General features: G+C 41.2%; 1 protein-coding gene across 5 annotated transcripts in view; it reads left to right on the top strand.

Annotated features, from left to right (window-relative positions):
• Positions 1-26965, top strand: part of ptprt (protein tyrosine phosphatase receptor type T) — a 1450199-nt gene that overhangs the window by 594736 nt on the left and 828498 nt on the right. For all 5 annotated transcript variants that reach the window (XM_078555116.1, XM_078555118.1, XM_078555117.1 and 2 more), the window contains exons 3-4: positions 9453-9724; positions 11627-11708. In XM_078555116.1, coding sequence (XP_078411242.1) covers positions 9453-9724; positions 11627-11708 — 354 coding nt within the window. The remainder of the gene's footprint in view (positions 1-9452; positions 9725-11626; positions 11709-26965) is intronic.

Genomic DNA, 26965 nt, shown 5'->3' on the forward strand with positions numbered 1-26965 from the left:
TCCTGCCCGTTGATGAGGTTTCCAAAAGAATGCAAAAGCCGCTTGGCCTTTTCGCCTGCCCGCCAACTGTTAGGTTGGATGGGCAGCGAAAAATTTAATTTAATTGATTACTTAATGGCCTAAACAGGCCTTTTAATTGTCGGCAGGCGTGCTGCCCACTCCGGCATGCGGCCACTGCCTGAATGATCACACAACTGCGCCTTGACATCGGCACGCTTGGCCAATGGCAACGCACATCATTTCACGTTTGAGCGGGTTGAGCGTGCCAAGTGAAAATTTCCGAGTAGAAAAGTTATGGTGCAAAAAGTGGCCATTCAGCCCATCGTGTCTGTGCCAGCCAAAAAGAGAAAAAAGAAACTAGCCGCTCATTTTATCCCCACTTTCCAGCACCTGGTCCGTAGCTTTGCAGGTTACAGCACTTCAGATGCAGGTCCAGGTACCTTTTAAATGAGTTGAGCATTTCAGCCTCAGCCACCAACTTAGGCAGTGAATTCCAGTCACCCACCACCCTCTGGGTGAAAAGGATTTTCCTCATGTCCCCTCTAATCCTTCCACCAATCACCTTAAATCTATGCCCGCTGGTAATTGACCTCTCAGCTAGGGGGAAACAGGTCTTTCCTGTCTACTCTTCTAGGCCCTTCATAATTTTGTACACCTCAATTAGGTCACCCCATTAGCCTCCTCTGTTCTAAGGAAAACAACCCTAGCTTAACCAATAGCTCCTCATAGCTGCAATTTTCAAAGCCTGGCAACATTCTTGTAAATCTCCCCTGCACTGTCTCCAGAGCAGTTATGTCCTCCCTGTAATGTGGTGACCAGAACTGTACACAAAATTCCAGCTGTGGCTTAACAAGCATTTTACACAGTTCATCAATACATCCCTGCTTTTGTATTCAATTACTCATCCAATAAAGGAAAGCATTCCATATGCTTTCTTTACCACCTTATCCATCTGTCCTGCCACCTTCAAGGACCTGTGGACATGCACTCCAGGGTCTCTCACTTCCTCAACCCCGCTCAATATCCTCCCATTTATTGAGTATTCCCTTGCTTTGTTTGTCTTCCCCAAATGCATTACCTCACACTTTTCCAGATTGAATTCCATTTGCCACTGCTCCTCCCACTCAACCAAACCATTGATAACATTCTATCCTCTTCACTATCAACGACGCGGCCAATTTTTGTGTCATCTGCAAATTTCCCAATCATGCCTCCCATATTTAAGTCTAAATCATTCATATATTCAACAAACAGCAAGGGCCCCAACACTGAGCCCTATGGAACACCACTGGAAACTGTTTTTCATTTGCAAAAACATCCATCGACCATTACCCTGTGTTTCCTGTCACTGAGCCAATTTTGGATCCAATCTGCCACCTTCCCCTGTATCCCATGAGATCTCACTTTCCTGACCACACTGCCATGTGGGACCTTGTCAAATGCCTTACTGAAATCCATGTAGACAACATCCACTGCACTACCCTCATCAATCCTCCTTCTTACTTCCTCAAAAAATTCTATTAATCAGTAAGACACGATCTTCCCCTAACAAAACCAAGCTGACTATCCCTGATCAATCTGTGCTTTTCTAAGTGACAGTTTGTCCTGTCTCAGAATTGTTTCCAATAATTCGTCTACCACCAAAGTCAGACTGACTGGCCTATAATTTTCTGGCCTATCCCTCGCACCCTTTTTAAATAATGGTACTAAGTTCGCAGACCTTCAATCCTCTGGGACCTTGCCTGTATCTAGTGAGGATTGAAAAATAATCCTCAGATCATTTCCTCCCTATTTCCTCCCTGGCTTCTTTTAACAGCCTAGAATATAATCCATCTGGCCCTGGTGATTTATCTGTCTTCAAGGATGTCAGTCCCTCCAGTACTTCCTCTCTCATTATGTATTTCACACTCCTCCTCTTTAACGAGAATGTCTGCATCATCCCTCTCCTAATTGAAGACAGAGATGAAAGTATTCATTGAGAACCTTGCCCACATCTTCAACATCAACGCACAAGTTACCATGGATACCTCTGACAGATTCTACCCTTTCCTTAGTTATTGCCTTGCTTTAAATGTACTGGTAAAACATCTTTGGGTTTTCTTTGATTTTACCTGCCAATATCTTTACATATCTTCACTTTGCTTTCCTAATTTCCTTTTTTACTTCACCCCTGTACTTTCTATACTCCTCTAGGCTTTATACAGTATTAAGCTTTTTGTGACTGTCATACGCTTTCTTTTTCTGTTTTATCTTGCCCTGTAAGCTTTGGGCAACCAGGGGGCTCTAGATTTGGCAGTATCAGCCTTTTTCTTTGTGGGTACATATCTACACTGTGCCTTAAGAATCTCGCTTTTGAATCCCTCCCATTGATTTGACACTGTTTTCCCCTCTAATAGCTGTATCCAGTCCACTCTCACCAGCTCACCTCTCAGCTTTGTAAAATTTGTCTTCCCCAATTTAGAACTTTTAATCCTGTTCTATCTTTGTCCTTTTCCATAATGGTGCTAAATCTAACTATATTATGTATCGAAGGAACTTCAATATACCTCCAAATCAGGTAATGTTTGACTTGGAGAGAAAATTGAAGGTTATGGTGTTTGCAAACTCCTTTCAAATAGTGAAGGATGTGAGTTTAGAATGTCCTGACAAAGAATCTTTGGCGAGTTGCTACAATATGAACATACATACCGACAGACGAATTGGGAGCAGAAGTAGACAGCTCAGTCCTTTGAGCCTACTCCACCATTCAATAAGATTATGGCTGATCTGATTCTAACCTCAACTCCACATTCCTGCCTACACCCAATAACCTTTCACCCACTTGATTGCTATCAAGAATCTATCTACCTCTGCCTTCAAAACATTCAAAGATTCTGCCTCCATCACCTTTTAAACTCCTTCCTAACAGCACTGTGCATGTAGCTACATCACAGAGATTGCAACAGTTCAAGAAGGCAACAACAAAAAACTACTGCGGATGCTGGAAATCCAAAACAAAAACAGAATTTCCTTCTCCACCGATGCTGCCAGACCTGCTGAGTTTTTCCAGGTAATTCTGTTTTTGTTCAAGAAGGCAGCTCACCACCACCTTCTCAAGGGCAATTAGAGATGGGCAATAAATGCTGGCCTAGCCAGTGATGCCCACATCCTGTAAATTAATTTTAAAAATGTTCCAAAGACTCACGATCCTCAGGAAAAAAAATTCTCACCTCTGTCTTAAATGAGCAATCCCTTATTTTTAATCAGTGACCCTAGTTCTAGATTCTCCCACAAGAGGAGACATTCTTTCCACATCCTTCCTGTCAAGTCTCCTCAGGGCCTTATATGTTTCAATCAAGTCGCCTCTTACTCTTCTAAACTCCAGCGGATACAAGCCTAGCCTGTCCAACCTTTCCTCATAAGACAACCCACTCATTCCAGGTATTAGTTTGTAAACCTTCTCTGAACTGCTTCCAAAGCATTTACATCCTTCCTTAAATAAGGAGGCCAATATTGTACATAGTGCCTCAGATGTGGTCTCACCAATCCCCTGTATAACTGAAGCATAACCTTCCTACTCTTGTATTCAATTCCCTTTGCAATAAACAATAACATTCTATTTGCTTTCTTAATTACTTGCTGTACCTGGATACTAACGTTTTGTTATTCATACACTAGGACACCCAGATCCATCTGCATCTCAGAGCTCTGCAATCTGTCACCATTTAGATAATATGCTTTTGATTTCTTCCTGCCAAAATGGCAAATTTCACTTTTTCCCACTTTATACTCCATTTGCCAGAACTTTACCCACTCATCTAACCTATCTATATCCTTTGTAGTCTCCTTATGCCCTCTTCACAACTTACTTTCCTACCTATGTTTGTGTCATCAGCAAATTTAGCAATGGTACCTTCGGTCCCTTCATCCAAATCATTTATATATTTTGTAAAGAGTTGAGGCCCCAGCACTGATCTCTGTGGCACACCACTTGTTACATCCTGCCAAACAGACAATTACCCATTTATGCCTACTCTGTTTCCTGTTAGCTAGTCAATCTTCTGTCAATGCCAATATGTTACCCCCTACAACATGAGCTTTTCTTTTCCACAATACATTCTGCAAATAGGCACAGTGCAACCCTGATTTTCTTCTGGTGAAGGGATGAGATAGGTTAGTGGATGAGATTTCTATCTAGCAAATTGTCCTGGATGGTGCCAACCTTCTTAAATGCTTTTGTAACTGCAGTCATCCATTAAGTGGAGAATATTCCATCATACTCCTGTTTTGTGCCTTAGATGGTAGAGAGACTTTGAAGAGTCAGAAGGTGAGACACTCACTGTAGAATACTTAGTCTGTGATCTGCTATAATAATCATGACATTTATATGACTGGTACAGTTAAGTTTCTGGTCAATGATGACACAGAGAACATTGATGTTAGGGGACTGTGTGATGGAATTACCATTAATGCTCATGAGGAGGTTGTTATAGGCTCTCTCCTGTTGGAGATTTCATCAGGAAATCATCTCTTCCTGAAAAGCTTACAGGAATTATGTCATTTTTCCTTTTGTTGTTTAAGTTAATTGAAATCTCAGACCTTCAATATCTTTTCAGTCTACAATGCAGCAGTGAATGATCTGGCTGTGACAGTCTTCTCTGGAGTTGAAGATTTCCTCTTCTGAAGACCTTTCCCTGTGTGCTTTGAGGGCACAAGTTCCTCAGAGAGTTCTGAGTTCCCATCCCAGAGAGGCTAAAGGTCAATGCTCTTCCACCTTCTCTCTTGAATCAGGCTTCTGCTGAAAAGTCCTCATTGACCTTGCAGTTCAGTCATCCTGCGACCTACACTCTGCTTTTCAGCAATGCTGTTAAAGTGCTGTCCCATTCTGATGGTGATATTGTCCTCCTTGACAAAGAAGAAACAACACATGTCTCCAATATCTCCTCCTTAAGGGCTGAGAATATTGTGGGAGATTGAACACCTTAGGACTGTGACTTGGGGAGGGGAAAGAGTAGGAGTTGGAGGTGGGAAAAGCTGTAGTTGTAAAAAAGGAGTTACAGAAATGTAATGTAACTAGTTAAAGATATAGCTTCATATTGTTGTTGAAAATTGGATAGTATACTTGGAAGGAGGTATTGTGTAAAGGGTTAACAGATTGGATATGCTAATATAAGATAAAAGCAAAATACTGCGGATGCTGGAAATCTAAAACAAAAACACCTGGAAAAACTCGGCAGGTCTGACAGCATCTGTGGAGAGGAGCACAGTTAACATTTCGAGTCCAAATGACTCTTCATCAGAACTAAGGAAAAATAAAAAAGAGGTGAAATATAAGCTGGTTTAGGGTGGGGGGGGAGGTGTGACAAGTAGAGCTGGATAGAGGGCCAGTGATAGGTGAAGATTGCCAAAAGATGTCATAGACAAAAGGACAAAGAGCTGTTGAAGGTGGTGATATTAGCTAAGAAACGTGCTAATGGGGACATTAAAGGTGGAAAGCAGGACGAGCAAGGTACAGATAGCCCTAGTGGAGGTGGGATGGGGGGGAATCAAAATAGACTAAAAGGCAGAGATTAAACAATGGATGGAAATACATTTAAAAATATTAGAAATAGGTGGGAAAAGAAAAATATATATAAATTATTGGCAAAAGGGGAATCGGAAAGGGGGTGTGGCAGGAGGAGAGAGTTCATGATCTAAAGTTGTTGAACTCAACACTCAGTCCGGAAGGCTGTAAAGTGCTTTGGCCTGCTGCAATGTTCAAGTAAAGCTCAACGCAAACTGGAGGAACAGCACCTCATCTTCCAACTAGGTATTTTACAGCCTTGCGGACTGAATATTGAGTTCAACAACTTTAGATCATGAATTCTCTCCTCCTTCCCCATCCCCTTTCCGATTCCCCTTTTTCCAATAATTTATATAGATTTTTCTTTTCCTACCTATTTCCATTATTTTAAAATATATTTCCATCCATTGTTTTATCTCTACCTTTTAGCCTATTTCGATTTCCGCCCCACCCCACCCCACCCCACCCCCACTAGGGCTATCTGTACCTTGCTCGTCCTGCTTTCTACCCTTAATGTCACCATTAGTACATTCCATAGATAATATCACCACCTTCAACACCTCTTTATCCTTTTGTCTATGACATCTTTTGGTAATCTCCACCTTTCACTGGCCCTCTATCCAGCTCTACCTGTCCCACCCCCCTTAAACCAGCTTATATTTCACCTCTTTTCTATTTTTCCTTAGTTCTGATGAAGAGTCATTCGGATTTGAAATGTTAACTGTATTCCTCTCCGCAGATGCTGTCAGACCTGCTGAGTTTTTCCAGGTATTTTTGTTTTTATGCTAATATAAGACATAGGTGACCATGTATCATTGACATCAGTGTTAGACTCTTGAGACAAAAAGGTTGGAACAGAATGCCCAGGAACAACATGTCCACTCTGTAACCTGTTTTGATGTAGTACTAATAAACAAGTGTTGAGCCGATACCAGAGTATGACTACAGTCTGTCTAGCAACCAAACACCATGTCTAGCCACAGACAAGAAGGACCATCTCAGAATAAGCAGCACCTAGTGTTGCCAGAGGAGTAGGAAGAAAAGCAGTACTGCCAATCGCAGGCCTGTGGTTGCTTGTTAGATCTTTGAGGCTTTTTTAAATATTCTTTCATGGGATGCAGATGTCGTTAACTAGGCCACCATTTATTGCCCATCCCTAGTTGCCCTTGAGAAGGTGGTGGTAAGCTGCCTTCTTGAACTGCTGCAATCCATGTGGTGCAGGTACACCCATAGCCCTGTTACGAAGGGAGTTCCAGGACTTTGACCCAGCGACAGTGAAGGAACAACGTAATAGTTCCAAATCAGGATGGTGAGTGGCTTTGAGGGGAATCTGACGATGGTGGTGTTCCCATGCTTCTGCTGCTCTTGTCCTTTTAGATGGTAGAGGTTGTGGGTGTGGAAGGTGCTATTGACGAAGCCTTGGTGAGTTTCTGCAGTGCATGTTGTAGATGGTAGACACTGTTGCCACTGTGCGTCAGTGGTGGAGGCAGTGAATTTTGAAGGCGGTGGATGGGGTGCCAATCAAGGGGGCTGCTTATCCTATATAGTGTTGAGCTTCCTGAGTGTTGTTGGATCTTTGAGATTAAAACCTTTTGGCTGGTGGTGGAGATCAGTGACCAGAAGACCCACATTAGATGCAAATCTCCTATGGGGGACTAAAAGTAGATAAAATGTAACTCCCTACCCAGACCCTCTGATTGATTGGGTCCAAGGGAGGGCCGTAGACCTATGATTCGCTGGAAGTTTCTGCGCTGTGGTGTTCAGTGAGGGTTATCCCATAAAAATGAGTAGGCAGTCTAAAAATGTCCGATCCAACCTTATTAGCATGCCTACAATACTCCTGTGTCTACTAGGCCTGGCCTGGCTTCTACCACTTTTCTTCCCAGCTTCCCAAAAGCCTTCAAAAGGAGCAGAAATCTGGCAAATGGAATAATTTTCCTGAACTGTGAACCCAGAGAAATGGATGTCCCCAATAGGCAAAATGCAGAAAACTCACTGTCAATTCAGATAACCTGCCTCTGGAACAAATCAGTGAGACTTCCTTCAAGAAGGGGTCTTCCATAACGTCCATTGGACTCTCAGCTTTTTTAAGGAGACCTAACTGCATTTAATTTTCATGTTCAGCCAGCGGAAACTGTTCTCTATAAAATGTTTACATTTTAATTGCTGGGAGAGAGCCAACAGTCTAATTGCAACCTCAGATGTAGACTCCTGTCACGTCCTTTAATACTAAATATTTTTCTTTGTTATCAACACTGTAAACAATGTTAGAAACATTTATAAAGCATAGAATAGCTCATTCTCAGAACATGAAATCTGTCTATTTGCATTATTTGAACTTGGACTTGAATAGACAACTGAATGTGAAGCTAATCGATTTAGCACCTGAATCAAAGTGGAAGATAGCTCCAGTTGAAGAGTTGAAAGTACAATGGACTGAATAGTCACCTAGCGTTTGTTGTAATTTTCCTAAACATTAAATGTTGGCCTATCATCATAAGCAATTAAAAATTCTACTTGCCAGTCTAATGACTATTTTTTTTTATTGTTTCAAAGATCTATTCAATAAGGCTGGGATAATTTATTCAATGATGAGGGAAGCCAGAATACAATTAACCTGATCCTAGCTCTGAGATTTCATTACATGGTTCTGATGGTAGTTTATTAATGACATTAATCGGCAATGCCAATAGGGAGGTTGATAACAAAAAAGTTGCAACACTTAACTATTCATTCATATTGACCCCAGCTGTGAAGCTATTACTAAAGTGAAATGCATAGTGCAAGGTGACATATTTTTCAGAAAGCTTACAGAATAATTCAAACACAACTGGCAATATTGTTTCTCTTGACAGCTCCTTATACAGAATTAATACATGAAATGAATTGTGCACTTAATGTAAGAATTTACAAGAAATTATAATATGAAATCTCTAAACTGATAGTCTTAATAACATTTGAGGAATGTTTATACCATTTCAACATATATATGATTTAAATATAAATTATATGTTTTGAACAAGCACAGAAAACATGAATTATTAACAGAGCAATGTCTTATTCTTTTCTTAAGTCTATTCCAGTTATATTTCTACCTTCACCAGTTTGAAATTATATTTATGGCTGGAAGTTGTTCACAGCACCAGTGAACTGACCTTGCTACAATAGATATAATTTGGAAACAAGACTTTGTTGTTCCAACTGACATTAGGGAATATGTATAATTTTACCTTTATGAGATTAAAATAATGGAAATTAATAGATGATGTAGGAGGAGAACATAGCAGACTTCAAACATCAGAAGATGAATTCAAAATAAACTGGTGTTTACATGCTAATGATGGTAATTGAATGCCATAATGTCTTTCTGCAGTATACTTATAAGAAATAGGGATTTGGCTGCTGCATGATCTTTCAAAGTATGAAGCTACAGAATGAAATAGATTTCCAGTATTATCTTTTGGAACAACTATTATTCTACTCTGACTCTACCTACTCACTCATGGAGATATTTTTTTTTCAAATATGAAGAATCTCGCTCGATAGAATTTATCAAAATAATTGATGGATTGAATAAAAATATATGAACTTGAAGAGTTAGCATGTGGACGTGATTGGTATATAATAGATTTTATGCATTATTTGGTGTCTCCAGTAGTAATCGCATAAAAAATCATAATAATTGCAGAATGTTCAGCCCATCAAGTGCATTATAAATTTCAAGCTTGGCTGTAAGCGGTATAACATTGAAAAAATTCAATGTCAACTAATTAGGGTATCAGATTGGTTGCTATCTCAATGTGTTTATTTTCAATGCACACATCATTAAGTCAAACAAAATCAGATCAGCTAATATTTTGAAGTGAACTCCATTATTCTAACTTTAAAAAATTATTTCTAATTCTTATAGGATCCTTCATGATGGTAAACAGCTCTGGACGAATATCAGGACAGAAGGCTCATCTCTTATTACCTGTATTAAAAGAGAATGACACACACTGCATTGACTTTCACTATTTTCTGTCAAGCAAAGACAGATCAAGTCCGGGTGCTTTAAATGTCTATGTGAAAGTTAATGGTGGACCTCAAGGAAACCCTGTGTGGAATGTGTCCGGGATAGTTACTGAAGGATGGATTAAGACAGAACTGGCTATCAGCACATTTTGGCCAAACTACTATCAGGTAAGTTTGTAGGAAAAATAGGTATACGGGAGTAATTGGTATTAACAGTCTGTTACTGAGAGCTTGTGTGCAGGCTAAGTTACCAGCATTACTGTGTTATCAGTTTAGCCTTCAATGTTGTATGGAAACCATGTTTCTTCATGAAAGCAAGACGGGATAATGTAGGGAGAGAGACTTTTGGGCTATTCCAGTGTGACTTCTAGCAACTGGCTCAGAGCAACATGATAAAGATTTCTAAGCAGTTCACCAACCCAGTCCCTGGGTTTCTGTTGGTTTATGGTTGAGGAAAAGGAGAGAAGATAATAAAATATAATTATACTTTACCCTCTAAAAACTAAATTGGAGCCAACACAAAGTTGACCCTGCTCCACTGGTGACTTGCACAACTGATCCCAGAGCATGTGAGGCAACATAATTAAATCAGGCATTGCTCATACCAGAATGGGCATATCTTGGATGCAAGTTAGAATGGGAGTGGTACAAGAAGCAATGTGACATCCATGGGAGCAATTCATTGAAAAGTTTAGAAATTGTAGATATAAGAGGGCCAATTGCATTTCTGCTGCCTGTAGTATTTTTGAGTGTTCCATGCCAAGACCCAGGCCTGCAAACAGTGTGGGCTTTTCTTATGCCCAATTATTGAGCTGGGTTTTGACATTTTTCCAGTGTTGAGTTGTCTAGGTGCTCAGGATAAAGGAGTCATTGGAAATCCAGGAGGTACTGTCATTCCATTGACCATGCCTATTTATACAGTATATGTAACTATCATACTCCACCACCATCCAGCCCATGAAAATTACATTCTCCGCCATGCAGGGTGGAGGCCCAATGTTTCCACGTCCCATCAGATTTCCTAACTGTTTCAAATATGTATCCAACACTCTTTTTAAAGGTAATATAGCTTTTCCTCCTACCACTATTTCTAGTTGGCTATTCGATATCCTAACAACAGTCTGTTTAGAAAAAAAGTAAATACATTTTTCTAACAATTTTCTTCATTTTCTTGCTGATGGTCTTAAATTTATGCCCACTAGTCGTCAAATCATTGATCAGTAGAAACAATTTTCCCTGATTGAATACCCCTGACAGATCCTTTATTTATTTATCTATGGCCTACAGCATAGGTTCTACAGAATGATATCAGGTCTTAAAAGGCTAAATTATATAAACTGGTATTCTCGTACGTTTAGATGGTTAATCTAATTGAGGGAATGATCTAATTGAATGATAAAGGCATGCAATAGGATAGATACACAAGAACTATTTCTTATGGTGAGGAATCCAGAACAAGAGGGTATAATCTTAAAAGTAGAGCCTGGCTATTTAGGAATGGAATCAGGAACACTCTTTCACAAATCTAGAACTCGTTACACTAAAATGCTCGGATGAATCAATTGAAATTTCCAAGATTGAGATTTTGATTAGGTAAGGTTAACAAGTGGTGTGAATCAAAGAAGGTTAAATGAAGTTGAGGTACAGATCAGCTGTGAATGGTGGTGCAGGTGTGAGAGGCTGAATGGCCTACTATAGTTGCTATAGCTTCCTGAAGTAACCTAAAGTCCTCTTCAAAGTTAATCATGCTCTGTATTTTGGTGTCATTTACAAACATGAATGTTGTTGCCCCAGTAATGAAATCAAGATAATTGATGCAAGATTGCAAAAATACAAAATTTTGTAGGTAGATCTGTACAATATCATTATACATTTTTATGAAACCTAATAGGCTGCAATAAAAGGCAAATATACGGTGGTGTGTTGTGTTGATCAGTGTATTAATGTAATGGCTTATATGGAAATAAGTGATTCATATAGCACTTAACTTTCAATATTAGAGTCCATTAATTTTAGGACATATTAAGGAATAGGGATTTAATTTATTCATCACTGATTTTACCATTTCAGGTTATTTTTGAATCAGTTGCTACAAAGGGCCATCCTGGATACATTGCAATAGATGAAGTTAGAGTACTCGCTCATCCTTGCAGTAAGTAATCGGACGAAATATGCGATAAAAACATTTCCGATGAGTGCATGTAAATTAGTGACTTACATTTTTAAGTACAAATACAAGTCTATTGCTCAGCAACACTGGCCTGAATTTTACCTTGGGCCTGCGGGTGTGCGCCCAATATGCCGGAATGTAATATGACACGCGATCCCGATGTCATCGAGCCCTCGTGCGATATTTCATTCGCCGGGCGCGCGCCGGAGTCGGCTGCATGTCTGCCCATAATTGAAAGGCCTATTAAGGACCTAATTAACTTGAAATTGAAGCTGCCCGTCCAACCTAACGGTTGGCAGGCAGGTGAAAAGGCCAAGCGGCCTTTACATTTTTTAGGAAATCTAATCTACGAGCGGAATGAGGTTTCCTAAGGGTATTACAGATTAAATAAAAACTTTATTTTAAAATTAAAAACATGTCCCATCTCATGTGACACAGTCACATGAGATGAGACATGTTTCATTGAATTTTTATTGTATTTATTAATTTTTTCAAGAAGTGCTTCAATCTCCCTGAGGCACGGAGCTGCCTCAGAGAGATTGAAGCACTCTTTTGCACGCAGGCACCAACTGCGCGACAGGTCTGCTCTCCCTCTTCCCCCCACCCGTACAGGTAGTGCTCAACAGTACCACTCACGATCCACGCAAGGCAGGCCTTAATTAGCCTGCCCACATGAAATCGCAGTGCAGAACTGATCATGAGTGGTGGTCGGCTCCCACTGAGCCCGCCTGACGCGGGAAAAATTTAGGCCACTGAAATTTACATCTGGTGATTGTCTTTGTGGCTGCACTCTACGGATAGATATTTTTGTTAGATCACTACAATATTCTGAAACCTATTTATAAAATATTAACACTTTCTTATAACACCCCATGGAAATAAAAAAAACCTGGATTGTGTGGTCAGCCGCAATACAAAGGCACTCGCCACTGATCTTGAAGGAAGCCTCACTAAGAGATCTAGCGATCTCCATGGTGAGAACTTTATCTTCTCGCGCCATGCAGCAGATTATAGCTTAGTTTAGTAGGGATTCTCAGCGTCAAGCTTAAGTGATGTCAAACTGACCAAGCAGCCAGTCACATTAAAGAATTCTCACAGACAGCCAACCAGGAAATGAAAAATACTAAAATCTAATATGTTTTTTTAAAACAGGCACAGACCAAAATAAAGATTGGGACATGTATGGAGTTAAAGTTTAAGCTAAAGTATCATGAATACATTTTAAAAAATAAAGATTCAAAAGATGTAATTTCAAATGTTCAGTAAAAAAAATTAATCATAGTGGAGACATTTAGCAACATTTCACAAATATAAAATTATATTTTCAGGGCCAGATCAGTTGTTCATCAGTAGTTGTTACTTAGTTCATCAGTAAAAATCCAGTTACGCCTAATTGGACAGGGCTTAACTTTTTATAGGCCAGGATTTTTCAGTCGGTGTGTGGGGGTGGGCCCGACATGCCGGCACGTACAATGACGTGCGATGACCTCAGGCGTGCGTCCTGATGTCATCGCGCTGTTTCATTTGGCAAGCGTGCGCCGGAGTTGGCTGCGCGCCCACCGATAATTTATAGGCCTATTAAGAGCATTAACAAATGCATTGATGTCAAGTTAACGCTGCCCGTCCAACCTTAAGGTTAGCGGGCAGGCAAAAAGGCCAGGAAACCTCATTCACGAGCGGGATGAGGTTTCCTAAAGCTTTCATAAATTAATAAGAAGTTTTCCTGAAAAGTAAAAACATGCCCTATCTCATGTGACAGTCACATAAGGGGACATGTTTCATTAAATTTTCATTGATTTTATTTCAAAAGCGCTTCAATCTCCCTGAGGAGATTTCGCATGCACGAAAGAGCGCTGGCTCTGACTCTCCCTCCTCCCCCCGCCTGCACAGGAAGCGCTGAGCGCTAATGCTCGTGTATTATGCGGGGCGGGCCTTTATGTGGGCCCGCTCACATAAAATGGCAGTGCAGAGCCGATCGCGGGTTGCGGTCAGCTCTGCGACTGCCCCCACCCACTCCCGCCAAGCCTGCCCAACGCAGGAAACATTCAGGCCATCGAGTTTCTAACAGTACTCTGAGGGTGCAAAAGAGGAAGTTTTTATCAGATCAGTTGATTTCACGAATTGCTCGCTTTGAGGGGCTTGGGGTTCCACAGTGCAGCATGCGGTAGAGCACTGAAGGGCAAACCGCAACTTGAGGATCTCCGTGTTAATCTGCGCTTGTGCTAAATCCTGAAGTTGCGATCATATAGTAAGAGGTAATAATGGAGTCCTCTGACAGTTCATCTTCAAAAACCCTTAAATCCTGGGAAAAATTTGCTCAGCAAGCTTCTCTCTATTTTGACAGTACAGAGTCTTCAGCATTTTGTCTGAGGCGGTAGTCACCTATTTGGAATTTTAGTTTACTATATTAATTTAGGAAAATCTTTCAAATTATGTTTAATTTGGGCTAAAAGCTTCTGACATTTAACACATACTAATATCAATCTCACCATTATGGATAGTTTTAAAACCACTGTATCATGGCAAAGCTCATTGGACATTGGTTAAGTCCGAGGTGATAGGTGAATAAGCCTTGGTAGCATGCAGGCTTTGTATTATATTTAATTTCATGAAGAGGACTTGGATTTACTGTTTGAAAGTGAGGTAGTTGACTCTGAAGCAAGGGTGTTAAATAAAGGAAATTATGAAGGCATGAGGGACAAATTGGCTGAGGTGGATTGGGAAAATACATTAAAAGGTATGACTGTACAAAGGAAATGAATAGTCTTCAAAGAACTATTACATAGCTTAACAGCACCTATACATTCCTTCAAGGTGCAAAAACCCAAAAAGGTCAGTCAACCATGGCTGACAAAGGAAGTTAAGGATTGTATAAGATTAAAAGAAAAGGCTTATAAAGCTGCCAGAAGTAGTAGTAAACCTAAGGATTGGGAGGTTTTTAGAAGACAGCAAAGGAAGACCGAGAAACTGGTAAAGAAAGGGAGAATAGAATATGAATGCAATCTAACAAAAAAACATAAAAACGGACTGTAAAAGCTTCTATAGGTATGTAAAAGGAAGCATTTGGCGAAGACAAATGTGGGTCCATTACAGGCAGAGTCAGGAGAATTCATAATGGGGAATAGAGAAATTGCAGGGAGGCCAAATGATTACTTTGTGAAGATACAGGGAATCTCCCAAATTTAGAGCTCCAAGGGACTAGGGAGAATGAGGATTTGAAGGAAATTAGTATAAGTAAGAAGGCTGTATTGGAGAAATTAATGGGACTGAAAGTTAACAAGTCCCCAGGACCCGATATTCTGCATTCCAGAGTGTTGAAAGAGGTTGCTATAGAGACATTGGATGTATTGGTGATAATTTTCCAAAATTCTGTAGATTCTAGAATGTTTCCGAAGATTGGAAGGTAGCAAATGTCACCCCACTATTTAAGAAGGGAGGGAGAAAGAAAACAGGGAACTATTGACCTGTTAGCCTTACATCAGTAGTAGGGAAAATGTGAGAATCTATTATAAAGGATGTGAGAAATGGATATTTGGATTATAATGATCTGATTGGACATAGTCAGCATGGATTTGCAAATGGGAAATCATGTTTGACAAACTTGTTGGAGTTTTTTGAGGATGTTACTAACAAAATTGTTAAAGGAGAGTCAATGGACGTAGCATACTTGGATTTTCAGAAGGCTTTTGATAAAGTCCCCCACAGGAGGTTGATTAGCAAAATAAAAGCAAATGGGATAGGAGGCAATGGATTAAGGATTGGCTAACAGGCAGAAAACAGAGTAGGAATAAATGGGTAATTCTCGCATTGGCAGGCTGTGACTAGTGGGGTACCGCAAGGATCAGCATTTGGGGCCTAGCTGTTCACAATATATATCAATGATTTGGATATGGGGACCAAATGTAATATTTCTAAGTTTGCGGATGATACAAAGCTAGATGGGAATGTGTGTTGTGAGGAAGATGTAAAGCAGCTACAGAAGGATTTGGACAGACTTAGTGAGTGGGCAAGAACATGGCAGGTGGAATATAACGTGGAAAAATGTGAGGTTATCCACTTTGGTAGAAGGAACAGATGTGCGGAGTATTTCCTAAATGGTAAACGATTAGAAAGTGTAGATGTACAAAGGGACCTGGGTGTCTTTGTCCATAAGTCACTGAAGACTAACATGCAGGTGCAGCAGATAATTAAGAAGGCTAATGGAATGTTAACCTTTATCGCAAGAGGATTTGAGGACAGGAGTAGTGATGTCTTGCTTCAATTGTCTAGAAGCTTGGTTAGACTGCACCTGGAGATGTGTGTGCAGTTTTGGTTCCCTTACCTCAAAAAAGATATTATTGCCATAGAGGGAGTGCAACGAAGGTTCACCAGACTTGTTCCAGGGATGGTGGGGCTGTCTTATGAAGAGAGATTGGGAAACTGGGCATGTATTCTCTAGAGTTTCAAAGAGTGAGAGGCGATCTCATTGAAGCCTACAAAATACTTAAAGGAATAGACAGGGTAGATGCAGGTAAGATGTTTCCCCTGGTTGGGGAGTCTAGAACCAAGAGACACAATTTCAAATTTCAAAATTGCACAATTTCAAAATGAAGGGGAAGCCACTTAATATTGCCATTACAGAGACTTGGTTGAAGGATGGACAGGATTGGCAGATAAACATTCCAGGATTTAGATGTTTCAGGCAGGATAGAGAGGGATGTAGAAGCGGTGGGGGAATTGCACTGCTGGTTAAGGGGAATATCACAGCTGTACGACAGGAGGACACCTCGGTGGGCTCATGCAGCGAGGCAATATGGGTAGAGCTCCGGAATAGGAAGGGTGCAGTCACAATGTTGGGGGTTTACTATAGGCCTCCCAATTGATGGTGGGAGATTGAGGAACAGTTATGTAGGCAGATTTTGGAAAGATGTAAAAGCAATAGGGTTGTTGTGGTGGGTGATTTTAACTTTCCCTATATTGACTGGGAATCACTTAGTGCTAGGGATTTGGATGGTGCAGAATTTGTAAGGTGCATCCAGGAGGGCTTCCTGAGACAATATGTAGATAGTCCGACTAGGGAAGGGGCAATACTGGACCTGGTATTAGGGAATGAACCTGGTAAGCTGGTCGAAGTTTCAGTAGGGGAGCATTTCGGGAAAAGTGACCACAATTCAGTAAGTTTCAAGGTACTGGTGGATAAGGATAACAGGAGTCCTCGGGTTAAGGTGCTTAATTGGGGGAAGGCTAATTATAACAATATTAGGCAGGAACTGAGGAATCTAGACTGGAGGCGGATGTTTGAGGGCAAATCAACAACTGACATGTGGGGGGCTTTCGAACGTCAGTTGATAAGAATTCAGGACCGGCATGTTCCTGCTAGGATAAAGGATAAGAATGGCAAGTTTCAGGAACCTTGGATAACGGAGTATATTGTGAGATTAGTCAAAAAGAAAAGGGAAGCATTCGTAAGGGCTAGAAGGCTGGGAACAGATGAAGCCCGTGGAGAATACAAAGAAAGTAGGAAGAAAACTTAAGCAAGGAGGGCTAGAAGGGGTCATGAAAAGTCACTGGCAACCAGGATTAAGGAAAATCCCAAGGCCTTTTATACATATGTAAAAAGCAAGAGGGTAGCCAGGTAAAGGGTAGGCCCACTCAGGGACAGAGGTGGGAATCTGTGTGTGGAGCCAGAAGAAATGGGAGAGATACTGAATGAATACTTCTCATCAGTATTCACCAAAGAGAAGGACTTAGCAGTCGATTTGTCTAGGGAAGAGTGTGTAGATAGCCTGGATCATGTTGAGATCAAAAAAGAGGTGTTAGGCATCTTGAAGAATATTAAGGTGGATAAGTCCCCAGGGCCAGATGGGATCTACCCCAGAGTACTGGGGGAGGCAAGGGAGGAGATTGCTGGGGCCTTGACAGAAATCTTTGTATCCTCACTGGCTACGGGTGAGGTCCCAGAGAATGGTCAATGTTGTTCCATTGTTTAAGAAGGGTAGCAGGGAATATCCAGGAAATTACAGGCCGGTGAGTCTTACGTCAGTGGTAGGGAAATTATTGGAGAAGATTCTTCATGACAGGATTTACTACCATTTGGAAGCAAATGGGTGTATTACTGAGAGGCAGCATGGTTTTGTGAAGGGGAGGTCGTGTCTCACTAACTTGATCGAGTTTTTCGAGGAAGTGACAAAGATGATCGACGATGGAAGGGCAGTGGATGTTATATACATGGATTTTAGTAAGGCCTTTGACAAGGTCCCTCATGGCAGACTGGTACAGAAGGTAAAGTCGCATGGGATCAGAGGTGAGCTGGCAAGATGGATACAGAATTGGCTTGGTCATAGAAGACAGAGGGTAGCAGTGGAAGGTTGCTTTTCTGAATGGAGAGCTGTGACTAGTGGAGTTCTGCAGGGATCAGTGCTGGGACCTTTGCTGTTTGTAGTATACATAAATGATTTGGAGGAAAATGTAACTGGGCTAATTAGTAAGTTTGCAGACAACACTAAGGTTGGAGGAGTTGCAGATAGTGAAGACGATTGTCAAAGGATACAACGGGATATAGATCGGTTGGAGACTTGGGTGGAGAAATGGCAGATAGAGTTTAATCCAGACAAATGCGAGGTAATGCATTTTGGAAGGTCTAATACAGGCAGGAATTATACAGTAAATGGCAGAACCCTTAAGTGCATTGACGGGCAGAGAGATCTGGGTGTACAGATCCACAGGTCACTGAAAGTGGCAATGCAGGTGGATAAGGTAGTCACGAAGGCATATGGCATGCTTGCCTTCATTGGCAGGGTTTTGAGTATAAAAGCTGGGAAGTCATGCTGCAGCTGTATAGAACCTTGGTTAGGCCACACTTGGAATATTGCGTGCAATTCTGGTCGCCACACTACCAGAAGGATATGGAGGCGTTGGAGAGGGTGCAGAGGAGGTTTACCAGGATGCTGCCTGGTCTGGAGGTTATTAGCTATGAGGAGAGGTTGGAGAAACTCGGATTGTTCTCACTAGAGCGACGGAGATTGAGGGGTGACTTGATAGAAGTTTACAAAATTATGAGTGGCATGGACAGAGTAGATAGTCAGAAGCTTTTTCCCAGGGTGGAAGAGTCAATTATTAGGGGATATAGATTTAAGGTGAGAGGAGAAAACTATAGAGGAGATGTGCGGGGCAAGTTTTTTATGCAGAGGGTAGTGAGTGTCTGGAATTCGCTGCCAGAGGAGGTGGTGGAAGCAGGTATGATAGTGGTGTTTAAGAGGCAGCTTGACAAATACATGAATAGGATGGGAATAGAGGGATAGGGACCCCGGAAGTGCAAAGTGTTTTAGTTGACGGGCAATATGATAGGCGCAGGCTTGGAGGGCCGACGGGCCTGCTCCTGTGCTGTACTTTTCTTTGTTATTTGTTCTTATGAGGAGAACCTTCTTTACTCAGAGGGTTGCGAATCTTTGGAATTCTCTACCCCAGAGGGCCATGGAAGCTCAGTCATTGAGTATGCTTAAGTTGGAGATTGATGGATTCCTGATTAACAATATCTTAAAGGGTTATGAAGATAGTGTGGGTAAAAAGCATTGAAGTATTCAATCAACCATGAACGTATTGAATGGCGGAGCAGGCTCGACAGGCTGAAAGGCCTTCTGCTGGCCCTATGTTATTGGAGGCCAATCATCTCAGCCCCAGGACATTGCAGTAGGAGTTCCTTCAGGCAGTGTCCTAAACTCAATCATCTTTAGCTGCTTCACCCTTCTCTCCATTCTATGGTCAGAAGTGGGGATGGTCCCCGTTGATTCCACAGTGTTCAGTACCATTTGTAACTCCTCAGGTAATGAACCCATCCACGCATACATGCAGCAAGACCCAGACAACATTTTGGCTTGGATTGATAAGTTACTAGTCACATTCGCGCCACACAATTGCCAGGCAATGACTATCTCCAACAATAGAGAATCCAACTATCTCCCCTTGACATTCAAAACATTATCTTCATGAAATGCTGCACTCCCATTGTTCTGGAGTTTTTCAGTGACCGGATACTTAACTGGATCAACCATATAAATACTCTGACTACAAGATGAGGTCAGAGGCTGGGAATTCTGTGGTGTATAACTTACCTACTGATTCCCCAAGGGCTGTTTGCCATCTACAAGGCACAAGTTAGGCTTGTGACAGAATACTCTTGCTTGGATGATTGCATTTCCAACAACATTCAAGAAGCTCAACATGATCCAGGACAAAGCAGCTCACTTCATTGGTACCTGATCCTTCAGCATAAACATTCACTCCCCTCACCACCAAAGTACAGTAATAGCAGTGTGTACCATCTAGCCGATGCACTAAAGCAATTTGCCAAGTCTCTTTCAACAGCACTTGCCAAACCAGCGACCCGAGATACCTAGAAGAACAAGGACAGGATGCACATGGGAACACCACCACCTGCAAGTATCACTCCATACTGACTGGGGAATACATTGTCGTTCCTTCATTGTCGCTGGGTCAAAATCTGGAACTCCTTGCCTAATAGCGCTGTGGGTGTACCTACACAAGGACTACAGCAGTTCAAGAAGGCTCCTTCACAGTGGCAATTAGGGATGGCAACAAACACTGACTTTGTCAATGATGTTTACATCCCATGAATTAATTTTTAAAAATTCAAGAGTAATTAATTCAATATTTTGGATCAAAAATATGTTTCAATACAGTTAGAATGAATGTTAATGTGAAGATAACTTCAGGGGCAAATGCTGGCCTTGCAATAAGTATTTCAATCTATTTAAGTTTATCTTTGAAAGACAAAGGGAGGGAAATTGGACATAGGCAATGACACAAAACAGATGGTATCACCTGGTATACCCAATATGTCCGATCAATTCTATTGGCTTCAAAAGAACTGTATATCCTCCAACAGTTTCTCTGTCTGTTTTGCATGGTCTCCCACATCTAATTTTATCCTCATACTCTACCAATAATATTTCCAAGGACTTTGTGGTATCACTTTCTCTGTATTTTTTCTATAAAGCGGAATCAATCTATTTAGATGCCATGCTCGGGAAATTTTGTTTTCAATCTCCACCAAATATTTGCTGAGGCAGACCCTAGGGGAGCCAAAAATATAAACAGCTTGTGATCTGTCTCTGAAGAAAGCTGTTTCATTGCCAACGGAGTCTCTATCGACAGAGTCTCTTGCTGCAACTATATTTGTGCAATCAAACTTCATGGCTGGTGGATCTCCTGATAAGTTGGATCAAGACTCCCATAATACTCTTATTTTTGGTAATAGAAACTTTTGGCTCAGAGAAGATAAGCTAGAAATGTTGCTTTTATTCAGTAGATATTGGGAACTTAGCAGAAAACTATTTTGCAATAGTTATATTATTTAACAAACAATTAATGCCACAATCTAGATTGAGAATTTGTATATGACAATAAGATAATGAGCAATGGAGAATAATAACCTTCACTGGACAGAGATTCAGAACTAAACAAAATGAAGGCAAAACCTCAACTTATTATCTCTACCACTGATGAATACGAAGGAACACAAACATTTTAAGAAACGATGTGTCCATAAACCACCACTGTAGTGGGAGGCAAAATCTATTGAAATAAATAATGACATTGTCTACATGGCAAGAAATATTTGATCATGCATGTTCAGTTATTTAGATTAAATGAAGTAGTTAACTGGAACAAAGTGAAAACTAAACACTAATCTTCCTTTAATTAGCTCATACAAGAAAGCGGAATATATGCCATCGATCAAAGGAAACCACTATCTGTAAACAGAAAGTATTTAATATTATTCATATGTACATTTAGGGGACAGATTTTCAACTGTTGGTCATCCAGTTCTTATCTGAAAAATGGATGACCAGCAATTGAAAATCGGAGAATGGGGCATCTCAATCACCCCATTAACACCTTTTAATGCAATTTCCAGGCACACCTGTAAATGAGTGAGTGAAACATAAGATCATAAGAACATAACAAATAGTAGGTGCAGGCCATTCAGCCTTCAGGCGTACTCCATCATTCAATGCACCCATGGCTGATCTTCTACCTTAACTCTACCTTCCCACATTATCCTCATAACCTTTAATCTTTATCTTGAATATATGCAATGACTGAGCATCGACAGCCCCCCAAAGATCCACACCCTTTCTGAGCAAAGAAACTTCTCCTTATCACAGTCCTAATTTTTTCTTCTTCATTCATGGGATGTGGGCTTCGCTGGCTAGGCCAGCATTTATTGCCCATCCCTAATTGCCCTTGAGAAGGTGGTGATGGTGAGCCACCTTCTTGAGCCACTGCAGTCCATGTGATGTAGGTATACCCACAGTGCTGTTAGGGAGGGAGTGCCAGGATTTTGACCCAGCGGCAGTGAAGGTACAGCGATATATTTCCAAGTCAGGATGATGTATGGCTTGGAGGGGAACTTTCCAGTTGGTGTTCCCATACATCTGCTGCCCTTGCCCTTCTAGATGGTAGTGGTCGTGGATTTGGAAGGTGCTTTCTAAGGAGCCTTGGTGAGGCCCTGCAATGCATCTTGTAGATGGTACACACTGCTGCTACTGTGCATCGGTGGTGGAGGGAGTGAATGTTTGTGGATGGGGTGCCAATCAAGTGGCTGTTTTGTCCTGGACAGTGTCCAGCTTCTTGAGTGTTGTGAGAGCTGCACTCATCCAAGCAAGTGGAGAGTATTCCAACACACTCCTGACTTGTGCCTTGTAGATGGTGGGATAGGCTTTGGGGAGTCAAGAGGTGAGTTATTCGCCAGAGGATTCCTAGCCTCCGGCCTGCTCTTGTAGCCATTGTATTTTTCCAGTTAAGTTTCTGATCAATTAGCCTACATCTCATTCTGAGACTGTGACCCCTAGTTCTAGACTCCTTAACCTGGGGTAAACATTGTCCCAGCATCTACCCTATCAAGCTCCTTAAGAATTTTATAAGTTTCAGTGAGACCAACTCTCAGTCCTCTAAATTCTAGGGAATGTAGGCCTAGTTTACTCAATCCCTCCTCGTGGGACAATCTGCTCATCCCAAGAACCAGTCTAAAGAATCATCATTGCCCTTCCTCCAAGGCAAACATAACCTTCCTTCAGTTAGGAGTACAAAACTTTATATAGTACTACCGGTGTGACCTCACCAAGACTATTCCACTCTCATGCACTCCAGTCCCTTAGTTTGCTTTCCTAACTACTTGCTGCACCTGCATCTTTGTTATTCACATACAATGACACCCAGTCCCTCTGAATGCTAACACTCCCTAATCTCTCACCATTTAAAATATTATATTTTTCTATTTGCCCTTCCAAAGTGGATAAGTTCACACCTCCACACATTATATTCCATTTGCCAAGTTTTTGCCAATTCACCTAACCTGTCCATATCCCTTTGTATCCTCCTCTGAGCTTACTTTCCTGGATCAGCAAACTTTGACTTAGATTAAATAGCTGAGGCCCAAGCACTGAACCTTGTGGTACCTACTAGTAACAGCCTGCCAACTGGAAAATTACCACTTATTCTTAGACAGGAAGCAGATTAAACATTGCAAAATGAGGTCCTGTACCAGGGTGCCGATTGCAATTTTCGGGTACAAATGGGTAGGGTGTGCACAGTGCATGTTCTGTTAAATTGTACCAGTACTTCACCTGGGCTCTCATGAAAAATCATACCCATTGACAGTCTGTTTGAGGTCACTTTCCAGAATTGCATGCCCCATCAGGCCTAACCTAACTCAGTAGGGGAGCCAGGAAATTTCACACTGTCCCAGAACCAGCAAGCTCCCATATAGCTGCAGAGACATGTTAATGAGGTCCAGGCCTCAAAATACCTATGAATTCATGCTGGCACAAATGGAAGACCACTCCATTGACTTTCAGTTTTCAGTGTGACTTGAAAATCACTCTGATATCCAAATAAATACACATTTTTTTCAAAAAGTAGAAGCACTGGTTCCAGTTTAGCTGCAGGATTGTAATGTTGGGCTGAATTTTAGAGCCCACTCTCCCCCGCCCCCACCCCCCAGAGGTGCGATGGCAAGTGGGGCAGGACAGGGGTCATAAAATTGGGCACCATGCTAGCTGCACCAATCCCAGTGCCTACCTTCTCCCCCCACCCTGCTGTGATTTTACCAGCAGCGGGGGAAGGCATGGTGATATCCGTTCGCCCCTGGGTGAATTGAGTCCCTTTAGTGGCCAATTCATGGCCACTGTGGGTGTGGAGTCACATGTAGGCCAGACCAGGTATTTATGGCAGATTTCCTCTCCTGAAGGACATTAGTGAGCCAAATGGGGTTTTATGGCAATCAAATTGTTTTGTGGCAATTATTAATGATACTAATATTTTATTCTAGATTTATTAATTAACTGAATTTAAATTCCAGCAACTGCCATGGTGAGATTTGAGCTTATACCTCCAGAGCATTATGGATTACTAGGCTAGGTATATAATAGGCAGCAGATTCCATACTGCCCTTTTAGCATCCACTGACTCAGTGTCTTCAGCTTTTAAATGCTAAAAGTCCGGAGCTTTTTAGGGAAGGGGTTTGGCCTGCCAGGTGAAATAGGCCCACTCTGATCAATGGTTAACGTCAATATCTTCATGCTGCTCATCCCAGTGAATTTTTGAGGAGCCTTGCCATGCTTCTTAGGGTAGGTTGGCTGTGGTTAGGAACAAGGGTAAACACATCCATTCTTATTATAGTCGCTGTATTTCAAGTCACCAGCCTTATTTCCCATGCTCCTTCCCATTTGCTTGTTTCTCTACATACGCATATAAATGGATGGCCTCCACTCGATCAACATGCAATTTTAAGGACACTGAAACCAAGTAGGAAATTACGCTAGATACATTGGACTGATCAACCCGGACAATCACATGGCATAAAGCAACTTGTTAGAAATCATTTACTGGAAATTAAACCACTAATATCATTATTACAAGAATTGTGAACCCCTGCAATTTTTTTCTTTCTCTGATTTTCATAACCAACCTCTCAAGACAGCAGAATACAGTGCTACAGACAGATGTGACCTCTGATACACTGACTGCCCTTTGTGTATAAACCAGAACAGCAAACGCTGGCAAGTTGCACGGAACTGTGAGGCACTCTAAATTATTTGATGGCCATCAATTCCAGACAACGGAAGACAAGATTGAGACAGAAGTGATTCTTTGAAGATGAAACAATTTTTGTGTTCAAAACAATAATAAAATCCACAAGAAATTTGACAAAGCTTCTGAAGTAGGCTGCATATTTCATGGAAATGCCATGTCATGTCTCACTGGGGTTTGGAAGTGCAATACATGTGACAGAACTGAACTATCTGTCAGGCAAGCCCATAAAATGGAACAAAAGCTATTGACGGGCTAGATTTTATGCTTCCCCGCCAGTGTGTTCGAAGGTGGGGAAAGCACATGGCCAGCAAGTGGCCTTCCCGTGCTGCCCACCTGCCTGCTCCTGACCTTGCTGTTGGTGGGAGGTGACACTGGAAGGTCACGCTGCTAGAAATTTTCTTACTCCACCCTGAGCCATTACTGCCACTTCATGGGACCTACGGTGACCTACTCCCTGACATCCCAGGAAACTGTCTTAACATGGATAAACACAAGGAAATTCCTGCAGTGACCCGGAGTCCATCGAATTCATTTGCATGCAGTGGGTGGGAAGCAGCAGCCAGTGCTGTGGATGGGGGTAGGGAAATTCTGATCAAGATAGAATGGCAGCAGTAGGCCTCAATGCCCAATGTTTTTGTCATTCTGTGTTGCGATGCCAACCAATTCCAGGTGGCATCACAGAGGAAAATTCCAGAACATAATGTCCCAGTACTAAGGTGTCTTCAAAGAAGAGGGAAAATGACAAGCCATTCAACATCCTCAATTAATCGCAAGCTCCCACCAACACAACTGCCAGCCAGGAAATTTAGTAAATGAACTTGTTGAAAAGCAATTAATGAGCTTGTTGCTATGAAGAAGTTCTTGTACTGGTCAGTGTCCCACTTGAATCCCTTCAATGGTGATAATAATGAAAGAATGTAAAGGTATACATGCCTGTATGTCAATCCAAGGGCATTTAGCAATACTAATGCCAAATTAGAGATGATGTTCTGCCTGAGCTAGCATGGATGCAAATAATGGATTTAATGTTGTGTATCAGATGAATAAGAGTTTTCTGCTAGCTACCTTTTGACAAAATTTGGAAGATATGGGGCATTGTTCATGCATTTTAGAACCTCTCCAACTCCTGAGGAATTTCAGAGATGGCTTCACGAGGCACTTAAAAAGGGCCACAGTCGTGGTGCATAGTATTTAGACTTGCGATACAGCATCATAATTGGAAACCAAAAGCCCATTGAAGAATTGCCAACAAATAGATAACAACTGAACAAGATTAACATGAAGCTTTAAGAGTAGGATATAATATATTTGATTTAATATCTGTCTGATTATGGAGAAAAACTAAATTCTGCTAAAGCTGAAGTAGTGAGATGCCTTTTCTCAGTAACAAAACAAGGAATTGTTGAAATTACTAATTATTCATATCAGTTTGCTTCAACATTATCACAGGTAACTAACGACCTGCATTGTGACCTATGAAGAAAGGAGTTGAATTCACAAAAAGTCTGTCACCATGAGAAATGTCGGGATGCAGTTAGAAAAATATTATATTGCAAGTACCAGTGCTAAAATACTTCAACATCAATAAAATTATAGCTTTAATATACAAGGACATGGTAGCGTAATGGGTATGGTCCTTGAGTAGCAACCCTGAATTTAAATCTCACCACAGTATGCAGTGATAATTCAATTCAATAAATCAGGTAATTTAAAAGCTAGTACCAGAAAAAAGAAAATTGACCATAAAGGCCACTAAACTGGCTCATTCGTCGCATCATGTGTAGGGACAAACCTACACATGACCCAGTCTCCATGCGGTTGGTTCTTAGCTATCGTTTTACCAACTGATTGGTTGTAATCTTCCTAGTGAATTTCATTGTAAAATCAATTAGTTATAAAACAACTGTATTGCTACATAATTCAAGACAGATGAGGAACATATGCAGCCCTGGTTTTGTACATTCCAAGAATCTATTTTTTGGAAGAGTTCAAGAAAGTCAACTCCTGGCTTAGATCTCAAAATTATTACTTGCTCAAGTTGAAAGAATTTTTCACCACTTGTAGAAGTTCAGACAGAATGGGGAAGAAACTGGACCTCGTCATGCCCATCTTTTGGGCAAAAAGGTTGATTAGAGGGAATCAAT

The sequence above is a fragment of the Cetorhinus maximus genome, chromosome 13, assembly GCF_964194155.1.
Source record: "Cetorhinus maximus chromosome 13, sCetMax3.hap1.1, whole genome shotgun sequence".
Lineage (NCBI taxonomy): Eukaryota > Metazoa > Chordata > Chondrichthyes > Lamniformes > Cetorhinidae > Cetorhinus > Cetorhinus maximus.